General features: G+C 40.6%; 1 protein-coding gene across 2 annotated transcripts in view; it reads left to right on the plus strand.

The window, feature by feature from the left end:
- Positions 1-3805: 3805 nt before the first annotated feature.
- The window catches only part of TSC22D2 (TSC22 domain family member 2), a 44254-nt gene continuing 33109 nt past the window's right edge, over positions 3806-14950 (plus strand). For both annotated transcript variants that reach the window (XM_080929616.1, XM_080929617.1), the window contains exon 1: positions 3806-6557. In XM_080929616.1, the coding sequence (XP_080785742.1) occupies positions 4657-6557 (1901 nt within the window). In that variant the 5' untranslated portion in view covers positions 3806-4656. The remainder of the gene's footprint in view (positions 6558-14950) is intronic.

Consider the following 14950-nt stretch of genomic DNA (forward strand, 5'->3'; position numbering starts at 1 on the left):
TACTGCCTATAGCAGCCGCTGAGGTGCTGTCATTTCTTCAAGGTGTCAAAGCACTGCCCTGCTATCTTACACTCTCTCGTTGTTTTCTGTAGTGCTTGCTGCTAGACATTTCTTCTCAGAATAGAGAAACTGAAGGATTAAGAGGCTTATCGGCAGTTATAAAACAATTTTATAGCAAAACTGAACTCATTCTTGGACTCTTCGATCATGTAATGTACATGTTATTCATTGCCAGTGGCCACATATGACAGGGAACAATAATGGTCCTTCATAGCTTTCTCGTCGAGCCACAGAGAGACCATCTCAGACACTGAGATTACACTGTAAATTCATTAAGGAAATAAAGCATGCTACGACTAGGACACCATGTTCATCACTTCAAATGCATTTATATAATTTATATAATGCACTATTGCTACTTCAAAATGCATCTATAATGCCTGCATTATGCCCTAACTTCAAGGGTATTGGGGACCCAAGGAGATTTTCACCATTACAAAATGAGGAGAGATCATTATTGTTTCACGTTGTATCAGATCCTAGGCCTGTCTAACAGTAACTTTCTTAAAGGTGAAGATTTTAAGCATTCATTTTCAAGTAAGATTTCTACACTTTAGTAAGACTTGAGTTTTCTTTTACTAACCAGAGACTTCCATTAGCTTAGTCCCTCTGCACTGTATTTTTTCCATTCTTTCTGGATAATATTGTACATAGTTTCACTCTGAGGATCTATTAATGTGAAATGCTTCAGAAACAGATTGCCAGGAAAACCTTAGTAAAAATCCAAAGAGTGCCTGCTTACACAACTCTGTATTTTTCATTGATTCCCTTAAAGCACTGAAAAACACGCCTTCATTTTGTGGGTATTTTTTCCCAAATAATTTCTTCTTCTTTGGTGTGCTGTTATTTGCTGGGAGATGGAGATGTCAGGCTTTCGTGAGACCCTGTGGCACACGGTCTCCGATCTGACGGCTATGAAGCTCAGTGATGTGCAAGACAACCGCCTACCAAGCGAACGCTGTTTACCAACAATGAGAAGCTCAAGTTGCAGCACTGCTTTTCATCAGTAAAACGGGGCCTTCGTTTTTAAGGTGGTTTTTCCCCTACGTCTTCCCGAACACTGCTGAAAAAGTCTTTGGGGAAGTACCAGATTTAAGTCAAATGGTCAAGATAAGGGCTCCCACAGCCTCCACTGCATGGCTTGTGGGTACAGGCATGGCGCCAGGTTAAGGCCTTGAAGTGTGGCTCTCCAGAGACCTAATTCCAGTGAGGGTTGCCATATTATGTATGAACAACTTTCTACACACTAACAAAGGTACTTACAGGAACAGTCTGCAGTCTATTGATTGATTTATTTTTATTGATTTTGTTTATTATTTATTTACTGTCATTTTTGCTGGTATTTGTAGACTTTTAATTCCTTGTGGACAACTATGAATTATATACTTTTTGTAGTTTGAAAATAGTTATGTTTCCTTTGATTTCAAAATTCCTACATCTAGAATTTTTTCCATTTCTTCCCAACAGTCTAAAGTAAAAAAAACCTAGGGTTTGCCTGTTTGTTAAGAAACAGGGTATTACTGAGGTAGGGAGGTGACTGGCCTGGGACTCCTGGCTCAAGTAATCCATCCGTCTCAGCTTAATGACTTCTGCATGTTTTTAAAGGAAAAATACAGAAGAGTAGGGTCTTTAAATGTATGGAAAATGCTATTCTCAAGAAGACAAACACACACACACACTTTTCATGAAATATCTAAACATTTTAACTGAATCCTAAAATGTTTTTAACATTTTAGCAGAAATGTTGTTCTTCATAGTAGGTCCCACCTATTGTTTAGGAATGGATGCTTAGAGATTCCTCTTCCCCCTTTAATTGTCTGGCTGAAGGATGGCATACTAATAACCAGGAAGGGAAGTTTAAATAATGAGTTAATGGAATGTCACGATCAGGCATATGGTATATATTTTTCTGAAACTCATATGGTTAACAATACCCACTGATGACCAATTTTAACATCAAAAATTTTAGAATTGATTATAAATTCACATTGGACTTAACAAGCCAATTGTTTCTACCTTACTGTCCTTGAGAAATTACTGAAATTATAGATCTAGAAATGAAGTATTCCATTAGCTATCTCAGCCAAAATAATACCAGCATGTAACACTTAGTTTCTTTTCCTTCTGCCCCCTCAAGAAACAGGGCTGTTACCATGAGGTATTGATTTATATACTGACCCCTGTCACTTGGGTTTGAAAGAGTTTCTATTGCCTTTAAAACCTATTTCTATAAATTTCAGCTAAGTACCTAAAAAATTATGTGTAAAATTTTAATTCTCAATCTGTTTTTGGATAAAAGAGTAATCGATTAAAGAACTGAGCAAACAACTTTAAACAAGTCCGCCTGATATGATCTCTAAAATCTGCAATAAATCTGACATCTTGATTTCCAGCAAAAAAAAAATCTCAGATTTTAGTTAAATGAAAGTTGCTTTCATGTGTCAAGAATTCAAGAGTGGCCAGTGTCTAACAGTGTCACCCTCCTAAAGTGGAATGATTCCCAGTACCTGGGAGGCAGAGGCAGAAAGCTTACTGTTTAAGTTCCAGGCAGCTTTGGTTTAAATAAGTAGCTTAGGCTACAAAAGGTCTCATTTAAAGTTAATTAATTAACTAATTAATTAATTTAATTAAATAAAAATGGAGGGGGGGCTAGAGAGATGGCTCAATGGTTAAGAGCAGTTCCAGAGGTCCTGAGTTCAATTCCCAGCAACCACATGGTGACTCACAACCATCTGTACTGGGATCTGATGCCCTCTCCTGGTGTGTCTGAAGACAGAAATAAATAAATAAATAAACAAACAAACAAATAAATAAATCTTTTAAAAATTAGACTCTTGATTTTGATTGGGGAGTAGCTACAAGATGGAAAATTCAGTGGCACTTTCAGAGCTGCTTAGTACTGGAAGAAAGAAGTCTTCTATAATTGTGCATGATCCAACGTGGCTACAAGAGCCTTAGAACAATCAAAAGAGCTACACTTAATTTTACACAGTAAGCTTTCAAATTTTGGAACTATAAGCAGATTTCATGTTCAACTTCTAAAAAGTTTAAATGAACTCTTCCAGCCTTGAACCACGGCAAATCCGAGAAAATCAGGAATGTGTTATTAACTCCTAATCTTTTTCAGAAACCGACTTAACTCTGGGCAATAACCATCCCTAACGCCGTTGCTGAAGACAGAATTTCTGTCTGAAAGATCATCTTTCTAACAATCTGACTTGCTGTTCTGTGTTTGTTACTCCCGTTTCTCTTAAGTCTCACTTCTGCGGCTATCGCAGTCAAAATATATTTTCAAGGCTTTTAACTGGATTCGCTTTCTCCAGCCTCTTCAGCAGCGGGATCGCCCTACTTTTCTCCCCAGGTTCCACTAAGGCTAAACTAAACGTTAGACCCAGCACATGACCTCCAGTCATCCAGGATCTCCACACGCCGGCACTAAACGGTGCACCGTTCCAAGCTTGCAAATTAAAACCGTTCTCTGGCATCTCGATTCCTAATGAACCTGCAGCGTGAAATTTAAATTTGAAAAAATTTTAAAAGAAGAACCCACTCCCTTTTCTCTAACCCTCGGCCCCGCCCACGAACCCCTGCCAGCCTCCACGAGAAGCTGCAGGAAACCGGAGGGGGCGGGGCTGTGACGTCACGACGCCGGCGCGTCACGGAACGGCGGCGGCTGCGGCGCTGGCGGTGGCTGCGGCAGCGGCGGCATTTTAGTCTGCGGCGGCAGCGGCTGCGGGGCTGCTGCTCCTCCCAGCATCCCTGGCGCGGCCATTTCAGCCCCATCTTGGCCGAGAGGAGGGAGCTGCAGCCGCTGCTTCAGCAGTTTGAATTTCAGTTGTTCCGGAGTCTACGAGCCGGCCGCGCCGAGGAGGAGCGGAAGACGCTGCCACTGGTCTCCTCACGCCGGCGAGCGCCTCCGCTCGCTTGCCGTTCCTTCAGCCGCCGCCGCCCCTCACGCGCCTCAGAGCCGCGAGGAGGCCGGGCCCGCCGCCGCGGGTGGCTCCCTGAGGGAGGCCAGACTGCCGGCCTTCCCCGCCCCCGAGCGGGCTTCCGCCGGCATGGCCCCCGGACTGCGCTCGGGCTAGAGCCCGGGACGGAGGGCTGCCTCCCGCCGCGGACCTCCAGCCCCGTCAGGAAGCGCCGGTCCCGGCCTCGCCGCTCCGCCTTCTTCCTCCGCGTCGCCGCGCGGGAGCCGCCGCGGGACCCGGCCCGAAGAGCCCGAGCGGGGCAGAACCGCCCCTCACGCCGCCGCCGCCTCCTGCGCCCTGCGCTCCACCCCCAGCGGGGCCTGCTGACCGCGCCGAGCGCCGAGCTGGACTGACCGCGGCGGCTGAGCTGTGCGAGCAGCCGGCCCGCCCCTGAACCACGCTCGGGCCGTCACTGACGGGTTGAATTGAGGCACCACTGCCACGGGAGGTGAGGAGGAAAGAGGAGGATGTCGCGCCGAGACGCCGGCGCCCAGAGCAGCCCGTGACTTGCGGCGTGGGCCGTAGACCCAGGCGCGAACTCGGACTTTGTCTTTGGGGGCCCGTGCTCGGCCCTTGTCGGTTTCCGGTGGGGTCCCAGAGGAGCCTCTGTCCTCCAGCCTTTTCCACCATGTCCAAGATGCCGGCCAAGAAGAAGAGCTGCTTCCAGATCACCAGTGTCACCACGGCCCAGGTGGCCACTAGCATCACCGAGGACACCGAGAGCCTGGACGACCCGGACGAGTCGCGCACGGAGGACGTGTCCTCCGAGATCTTCGACGTTTCTCGGGCCACGGATTACGGCCCGGAGGAGGTGTGCGAGCGCAGCTCCTCGGAAGAGACGCTCAACAATGTCGGGGATGCTGAAACTCCCGGGACTGTGTCCCCGAACCTCATCCTAGATGGGCAGCTGGCAGCCGCTTCAGCTGCGCCCGCCAACGGAGGCGGCGGCGTGCCTGCCCGGAGCGTGGCGGGGGCACTCGCCCAGACCCTGGCGGCGGCCGCCACTTCGGTGCCTGCCCCTGGGCCAAGTAGTGCAACTCCATCTCAGCCCCCTGCCACTTGTAGTTCCCGTTTCCGCGTGATCAAACTAGACCACGGGAGCGGAGAACCGTATCGGCGCGGCCGATGGACGTGTATGGAATACTACGAGCGGGATTCAGATAGTAGCGTCCTCACTAGGTCCGGGGATTGCATTAGACACAGCAATACTTTGGAGCAGACTGCGGAGCGGGACAGCGGCTTGGGCGCCACCGGAGGGTCGGTAGTGGTGGTGGTGGCCTCCATGCAGGGGGCGCACGGGCTGGACTCGGGAACTGACAGCTCCTTGACTGCTGTGTCACAGCTACCCCCGTCGGAGAAAATGAGCCAGCCCACTCTCGCCCAGCCGCAGAGTTTCAGCGTTGGGCAGCCGCAGCCTCCACCGCCCGTAGGTGGGGCTGTGGCTCCGAGTTCGGCGTCGCTACCGCCGTTCCCCGGAGCGGCGACCGGGCCGCAGCCAATGACGGCAGCCGCTCAGCCAACCCAGCCCCTGGGAGCCGTGGCCGGCGGCGCCCTCCCGGGGCCTGTTGGCCAGGGGCTGCCGCCGCCGAATGTCAACCTGGCGCAGCCTGTGGCCCTGGCAGCTCAGCCCGGCCCGGCGGTCGGCTCCTCGTTGTCGCAGCAGTTCGCCTATCCCCAGCCTCCGATGCCGCCCGGGCATTTGTTGCCGGTCCAGCCAGCGGGCCAGAGTGAGTACCTGCCGCCGCACGTGGCCCTGCAGCCGCCAAGCCCCGCGCAGCCCTTGGCTACCAGCGCCAGCGCGACCTCTGCTGCTGCGGCCAGCTTTCCTCTGGGGTCCGGCCAGAGCGTTTCTTCCTTGGGTGCCCAGATGATGGGCGCCTCGGCCCAGCCCAGTGAAGCCCCGGGCCCGGTTCCTGTGGGCCAAGCCGCTCCTTGTCAGCTGGCCGGAGTGGCCCCTGCTGCTCTAGGAGGCGTGGTGCAGCCAGGCTCTGGGCTGACTGGGGTTGGGCAGCCCCAGTCCGTGCAGCCTCCGCCGCAGATGGGTGGCAGTGGCCAGCTGTCAGCCGTGCCTGGTGGTCCTCACACCGTGGTGCCCGGAGTTCCAAACGTGCCTGCAGCGGTACCCGTTCCAAGCGTGCCTAGTGTGCCCACCACTTCTGTTACTATGCCAAATGTCCCCGCGCCTCTGGGCCCGTCTCAGCAACTGAGCAGCCATACGCCAGTCAGCCGGAGCAGCAGCGTCATCCAGCAAGTTGGTCCACCCTTAGCGCAAGGCACACACAGTGCACCAACAAGTCTACCACAGTCTGACCTAAGCCAGTTTCAGACTCAGACCCAGTCTTTAGTCGGGCAAGTTGACGATACTAGAAGAAAATCAGAACCCCTACCTCAAGCACCACTTTCTCTCATTGCTGAAAATAAGCCTCCAGTTGCAGATGCCCTAGCAAACCCTCTTCAGTTAACACCTATGAACAGTCTGGCCACCTCTGTATTCAGCATAGCTATTCCTGTTGATGGTGATGAAGACAGGTATGTAAATTTTTATTTTGAGTATCTGGTAGAGTTGTTTGACCAAATAGCTTAGGATGCAGTTTTGGGAGTGATTTTGTTTGTTTGTTTCCACTTAAGGTCTTTATTTTTAAAACTTAAGTTTGGTAAAAATTAATTCAAAGTTTTGAAGTAAGGAGACAAAAGACACGGGATTTTTGTTGTTGTTGTTTTGTTTTTTGTTTTCTTTTTAAGAAATTAAATGGATAGTGATTCAACGCCGTTGATATATTTCAGATTAGCAGTTTAAAGATGAGAGCTGGTACTGCCCCCACCCTTCGGTAAGAGGGGTCCCTTTCTAAGGTAGTAATTACTTTTGAGTGCTTACTGCAGAGTTTTGCAACTCTGAGACTGGAAGGCAGAAGGCCTTCTCCTGGGGGCAGGGAAGTGATAGAACAGATGCAGTCTCCATCAGTGTTGGGAAGACTGGAGACAGTGATAAAATGTCAAGTCAGTCTTTTAATAGAAGGGACCATGAGAATTCCCAGTAACTTCTCAAAGATACTATTTTTGTTTAAGCAAAATAGGAAAAAAGATAGAAAAAAAATACTGAAAAAAATAAATGTTCTCCTATCAGTCTTTAGTGTAGGAAAAGGGGAGGTGTGAAATGCCTAAACAATAGTAAAAACTATAGTTTTGATATATATATATATGTTATATATATATATATAAATAAAACCAACTCCCTCCACCTAGAGTGTAAGTTTAGGTTAAAAATTACCTAAACTTACACTCTAGGTAAAAATTAGTGTATTGCTACACTATTCAATAGCAGTTATGTTTGGTTGTGGCCTACTTAGAAATTGTAGGGGTTTTGTTTTGTTTTGTTTTTGTTTTTGTTTTTTGTTTTTTAGGAGCTGTCACATAGACCTTTGACTTTACATAATTCCAACCTTGTTAAAAACTTAATTACGGTATTAACAGTACACTAAAAATTACAGGAAGAGTTGGGTATCTTACATTGTAGGTTTTTGAGAGCTAAAAGGATCAAAATTTGGGGTGATGCTTACTGGAATTCATTCATCACTTTTTTTGTGATTCAGAATTCAAGATTTTTGTAGTCAGGTTGTAAGATACCTGTTGCACTTGAGAACTCTGTTCCTAAGAGTGCTAGTCAACTAGCCAGTCACTGAAACATTTAATATAGGTGGGATTACAAACTTAGAAAAAAAGAAAGCTGACTTCATAAGCAGCTCAAAACAACAACAACAAAACCCCCTCTATTCTGTAGTTGCTCCTATTTTTAAGGGTAGGGCCACATATGACAGACAGGTGAAATTTACCTTTCACCTTTAATGGTGGTGAATAGTACCTTATCTTTTCTAACTACCAGCAACCTATGTTTTCTAAGTTAAGAAATTATATTTTATTTGCCCTCCCTGATCTATACACTGTCTTGTCTGTATCTCTTCAATTAATGACTTTTTCCCAATCTCCTCTTTTACACATAAAACCCATGAATGAAAAGTACATCTTTCCTCTTCATATACTATACAGTGTATAACATCTACAGTTTTCAGAACTTAAAAGGAGAATAATATATTATTGAAACAAATCTATTGACAAATGGAAACTCTGAAACATATTTCTGTTGAGTATTTCTACAGATGCATGTATTTTACCTCACTGTAGAAAAAGTTAGTAATCTCAGAAATCTTATTTCCAAATATAATGAATGTTTTGATTACAGGTAGTGCTATGTCATTGTTCTCGGATCAGTTGATCCTTTTCAAGGGTTTGATTGTGTGGACTCCCATTTTAAATGTGCCACTTTACCCCAGTCTTAAATTCTGCATTTCATATTAGTTTTTCCGTTGTTTTTAACATGCTAGTTTCCAAGATGTAATCTTACATACTTGATGTTTTGTCACAAGACCAATACACCTGGTGAAGGAATGAATCCATTAAATAGAAATAGGGTTTGGCTTGTTTATTTGTTTGTTTAAAGGAAAGTCTGTGTAAAAGAGGGCATTCTAAAGTTTACACATTTCGGATAACAGTTTCCCAGGCACATGTTTAAATTACCCAGATGAATAACTTACGAAACAGTACTAACTAGAAACGTTACTTTTAATATAATTGAGGTTACTTAAAATCTGCAGTATCATTTGTAATACTTCAAATACAATATAAATTGGAGAGATCTTAAGGAATTAATGTTTTAAACTTCTTGAATAGGTTAACACATTTAGATGCTAAGGAAATACATGTAAATATTCTTTTTTTTTTTTTTTTTTTTTTTTGTTTAAATTCCAAATTTAGCAAACAGGTTTTAGTTCTTTTGTTTTGAAGTGAAAGGAAGGAAGATGGGAGGTTAATAAAAGGGTTGGTTTTAGGTTCCAACATTGGAAGTCTATGATGGTTTGGTTCCATATAAAGACTTATATTGAATCTGTTTTGAGATTATTAAACAGCTACTGATGCAAAGAGTCCTTTACATTGTCTGCTAATCCTACATTACAGTAATCAAGTTATGAGGTTTTTCTAGCCATTTTGATTAGAAAAATTTATGGTTACACATTAAGATTTCTCACAGTGAATTTGTGCAAACTAGTGGTTATAATGATGATTGATAAAGAATTATGTAGCCACTTTTACAGTGAACATTACAAACTTTGATTAAACTGCTTGTACATTTAACAGACTCCTCTCCTTGTAAATGAGAGGAGCTGTAAACTATCACTAGCACAGTACAGGTTGTTTTCCATAAATAACTGACCAGTGTGAACTCAGAAGGTAGCATTGCAGAAACTCATGAATGGATACAATTGTGAACTGTCAGCTGATTATTGTAAGGATCCCTTAATGACATGTTACTTAATCTTGTTAATTTGAATAGTTTTGCTGATATCTAGTAATGTTAACTGGCATGTGTTGGTATGTGCTATAACAAATTTGTCCATATATATTTATTTAATGGATTTCACATACCTTTAATGGACTTCTGTCTTTTTTGGCTTGAAGTTTAAGTAAGAATTTATTTAAATATATACTAGGAACAATACTTCTCTCTTATCTTGGAATAGAATATATTGACCCCCTTTTAAGAGCTATGTTACAGAAAGGTCTCCTTGATCTTCCTGTACATAAATTTAAAACGAATGCTTCTTATTTAAATCTGTTTCTTTGCACCTTAACCTTTTTTTTTAATCTGTTGCATCATGGAAGTAATTAAAGAGTAAATCGCCAGCAAGATACTGCCTTATGCCAAGCTAAGACTTTGGGAATGTATTCCTACCCAGGAGATGGTTGGTAGACAAAGTATAAAATTAGATATCTTCAAACATTAGATTTAGTATAAAAACTGATAATGATCATTAGAAATATCTAGTTGCTAAAATATATATTAGTTTGTGAACATAGATGTAAATAAAATTTGAATTTACAGATTTCCAAAAAAGTTGAAATTCCCACAGCTTTTTCAGTAATAGGATCTTGGCCTTTTATATTCACAGGAACATAACTTTTTAAAATTGAGAACTGGTTACTATGGGCCAAATATTTATTATTTTAAAGACAGTACATGCTATGTGTACATGGATGAAACATATTCCAAGTAACTATTTTAGTACAGGTTTCTTTCAGGTAGGTGAAAGAAGGGTATAGAATCATAAATGTACTAAATCACCTTTGTGAGAAGTCATTTTACATAGTATTAGAAACAGATAATATGTACCTCTGAGAATAAATACACCTTTAGTCTATTCTTTAAGGATCTGACAACATTCATGTGGAATTGGTATGATACTGGGATTATGCATTTGGTGTGTGATACTTTGGAGTGGAATTTGTCTTTTTTTTTCACAAGGAGAGGTTAGATGCAGATGTCCTCTGTTGATCCATTAAACAAATGTACCTACCCTCAGTAGGTCTTCTTAATAGAGGAAATGATGTGAGGAAGGTAGAAAAGAGGTTTTGATTTTTCCATGATGGTCTGAACTTAGGAGTGGGAAAGTATTGTATTGAATGATGGCAAATAACTAAGATGAAAGAAAATATAACAGACTAACATCCAGATTGGTCTTAGAAGTGAACTTGTCAATAATGAGGATAGACTAATATTGTCTGGCTTGTGTAACTTTTTACTTTGTGATGACTGTTTTACACCTTTTAGATACTTACTCTTTAATATAAGGAGAAGGGGCTTTATAAAACTAGTCTGTCTTGTTAAATGTAGCCTAAATGTTGATCCCCTTTAGATGCTTATGCAAAAGAAGACCAGATTTTTTAAATAAGATATTTTAAATATTAGTATTGTTTGTAGAGTGTTATGCAGCAAAATTCATGTTTTTGAAAAACATTTAAGCTTGTAGGTTTTTTTTTTATACTCAACTAGTGGTTTAAATTATTATTTTAGATAGCACAATACTGATGGGTACATCTACAAAAAAATGTACATACATAAATCATTATCTTTCCCATAGCAAATCAAAGACATACTAATTCAATATTTGTGTGTTCATAGCCTGCCATTGCTTCTTAAAAAAAAAAAAAAAAAAAAAGTTGCCTTTTTGGGAGGCAGAGGCAGATTTTGTAATTTCAAGGCCAGCCTGGTTTAAATAGTGAGTTCCAGGCTAGCCAGGGCTACATAGTGAGACACCATCTCAAAAGTAAAAATTATATGCCTCTCATAATCATAAAGATTTACCAACTTGCCTTATCATAACATGGCATTAATAAAATGCACTTTAATGTGTTTAGTTCAAACTTGAATGATAATATTGAAGAGACATAAATTGGCTTCATGTATGTTGCTCAGAATTTTTCAAATTAAAAAAATTAGCTTCATTTTACTTTATATGTATGAGTATTTTGACTGCATGCATGTGTGTATGTATGTATGTATGTATGTATGTATGTGAACCATGTATATGTTTGCTGATACCAGTAGAGACCAGAAGATGGCAAGTCCCCTAGAACTAGAGTAGCAGACAGTGAGCCACCGTGTGTGTACACACTCCTCCCCTTTCAAATTCAATTCAAATTCAAAACTCCAAATCAGACAGTGTGTGTGTGTATGAATACATAGGTATTGATAAAGTGAGAACTTTGCAGATAATTAAGTTACTAATTTTATTGCTATCCACTTAGGGTATTTACTATTAGACTAGGCAGAGCAAGCAAGTGAAATCTGATTGTTAGTTTACATTATCTCAGTCATTTTTTTTCCATAAGCATTAAAATTTGGCTGAAGTTTTACTCTGTAGAAGATACGCTTTTTCTGGCAAATATGTCAATTAAAAAAATGTTGGAATATCTATTTTGAGTGTTTTAGACTTATTTTTATTAACAGCCTATATAACAGGTAAGAGGTTTAATATGTAATAAAGAATTTCAAAAGTATTTTATGGCCCATTAGTTTCTAAAATAGTTGTATAGTTTTACCATTTGGGAGGTCATGTGTATTACACCAAACAAATCTTTTGTATAGTTTACCTCTGAAACAAGCAAAAATGAAAAAGGATGTTCTTTTGATTAAATACAGTCAATAATATGTTTGTGTATTAACACATGAATGACCATGACACCAGACAATTGAATTACAGTCAGTTGCTGTATATTTGGGATATTGGTCTTTAAGCTACTCAGCCCTGTAAAGTTTCTGCTTCTGTATGTGAAAAATGAGGATACCTGCCTTAGAGTTCTCAGTCCTAATGCTGGGACTCTTTAGTACATCAAAATATTTTCTTATAGCTCAAATATTTTCCCAAATACTAAACTAAATCAAAGATGATAAGTAATATCTATATTAGAGGAAATAACAGAGAGGAGGGGCATAGTACTGTTTTGCCTCACTGGTCAGTGACCAACTCTATAACTAGCATTAACCTTTATTGGTGAAGAATAAATATAATAGCGTTGTCTGTTTGTTTGATTGTGTTTAATGTGTCCATTTATATAGAATTATGTGCAATAAGTTACTCCTGGAATTTGGAATCTAGAAAATATTTAGATTATACTTATTTCTGATTGTTCCATATGTATGTTGTTTCTTCTGCTTACGGGCCTTTGTTTTGGGAGTTAGGCTAGAGGGATGCTAAGAGGGATCTATTACAGAAAATGTACTATCCTGTTTTCATGGAAGAGCTGTACATAATCAGAGATAATAAAATATATTTGCATTCCAAAAAAAAAGAAAATATTTTCTTTGCTACTTTGTAGCTGTAATTTTGCTACTATTACCAATGGTAATATAAATGTTTGATGTGCGACCCAGTGAAAGGGTCATTTGGCAGCTCGCAGATTGAGAATTGCTGGTCTAACATACTAAATTTTATGTGAGTTATCTATAACATAAAGTGGAGTAAATACTCCCATCTCCACTACAGATTATTCTGATACAGATTATATGATATAAATTTCTCAAAGAGTATTCAGTTTTGATTTAAAAGTATAAGACTGACACGGAGAGATGTTTTACTTGCATGTGTGTGTGCCTGCTGGTACCCATGGAAAAGGAAAATACTGCTTTAGTCATGATGCAGTAAGAGTTATAGCAAATTGTGTTCTAATCTTGATTCTTCAAACTGCTTTGCTGATTTAATTGATCAAGTCATTTAATTCCCCTCAGCTTTTATCCCCTTCATTTATAATGTTAGAATTTGGGTCTTAGTCGTATTTTAAAGTTCTATCTATTCCTCTTGAGACCATAAAATATGAGATTGGGAAGAACCTTTTGTCAAAATTCACCACTTTTTTGGCTATTACCATTGTATGATTGATTGATTTGATTTGATTGATTGATTGATTGATTGATTGGAAGAAAATGAAGCTTTTACCCAAATACTCCACAAGTAAATTGAATGCAAATAAATAGCTAAAGGAACAGTATACCAGTCATTCAGTTTTTGTAGTATTCTCCAAGTTGTTATCATTAGGGTACAGAAATGAGATTCTGTTTCTTCTAAAGTAGCATCGTACATGATTATGTGTTACATGTGTTAGGTGTAGATGGAGTAAATAGTAAGTGCTAGTGGGGAAACAGTTTAAGAAATGTGATTTCTCGGGCTGGAGAGACAACTCAGTGGTTAAGAGCACTGACTGTTCTTCCACGGGTCCTGAGTTCAGTTCCCCGCAATCACATGCTGGCTCACAACCATCCGTAATAAGATCTGATGCCCTCTTCTGCTGTGTCTGAAGACAGCTACAGTGTACTTATATAAATAAAATAAAAAAGAAATGTGGTTTCTTAATATAGATTGACTTCTCTTTAGACATTGTCTTTGCATATGTATGTATGTATGCTTGTAGTTCAAGACATAAGATATCTAAACCAGGATAAATCAAAAACTTTTTACCTCAGTTCTCCAGCCACCCAGTTTTCTGTCTTCAGAATCAACCCAATATTTATACATTCTCTGAGGCTAACTCTTCTGGAAATGCGTTTTAATTTGAAAGGCCATTCACATTAGATCACTGATAAGCAGTGATTTGCTAAGCTCAAAGAAGTAGCAGCTGTGAAATGAAATTGAAGAGTGAGACTGTCATACTTGGCAAATTATTTGATTAATTTGACATGAAGAAGAGTGTAGGGCTTAATACCATGGTAACTTTAGATTCTTACTTTTCAGTTGCTATTTAAAAGTATTTTTGAAGCTTTTATTGCTAAATCAGTGTTTATCTTACAGCTTACTTCAGTATTTATGTCAGTTATTGTATTATACGTTAAAAATGTGATAAACTTGTGTGGGAGGGGGCGTTGCACCGAAGCTCAAAAATCAGAGCTGTACTTGGCAAATACACTAAATAGTTTGCATGCACCTAACTCTAAATTTTAAATTATTCTCTTTGCTTCAACATTACCTTGATGATGATTATGAAACACTTGATGCATGTTAAAATTCTCCACCAAAAGTCGCACTTTGTGCAACATTAAAATTAAGCTTAATTGTGTCAAGCCCTGTATAAACATAATCTCATTTGATATCTTCAAAAACCTGTAAACAAGTATTCTTTTATGGATCAAGAAAACATAAACACTTAGGTCTGACACTCAGAAGCCAGTCTTCCTTTTGCTTTATTACTTAGCAAACAGTGAATGGGAAGAAAGGAAAATTATAGTAACTGCTAATAAATGGTTATGTTTTGACCTGAAGGATACTTACAAGTGCTTAATCCACATGTAATATTGGAATAGCACTTATAGATTTTTTTAAATTTTGTTTATCTGGTTTCTACATAAGTGTTGAAAGTTGAGCTTTGACATACTTTAAGCTTTACCAACGTTATGGCTTTGAGATACGCATATGTATATTTTTTCCTACTTCGGTTAACCTACAACTAAAGCAAGAAGATATATGTTATATGTGTTTGTCACTTTCTGATAAACTGTTTTTATGAACTGGGAACTTAAAGTGACAGACTATGATGCCAGG

Source organism: Micromys minutus (genome assembly GCF_963924665.1).
Source record: "Micromys minutus genome assembly, chromosome: 15".
Taxonomy (NCBI): domain Eukaryota; kingdom Metazoa; phylum Chordata; class Mammalia; order Rodentia; family Muridae; genus Micromys; species Micromys minutus.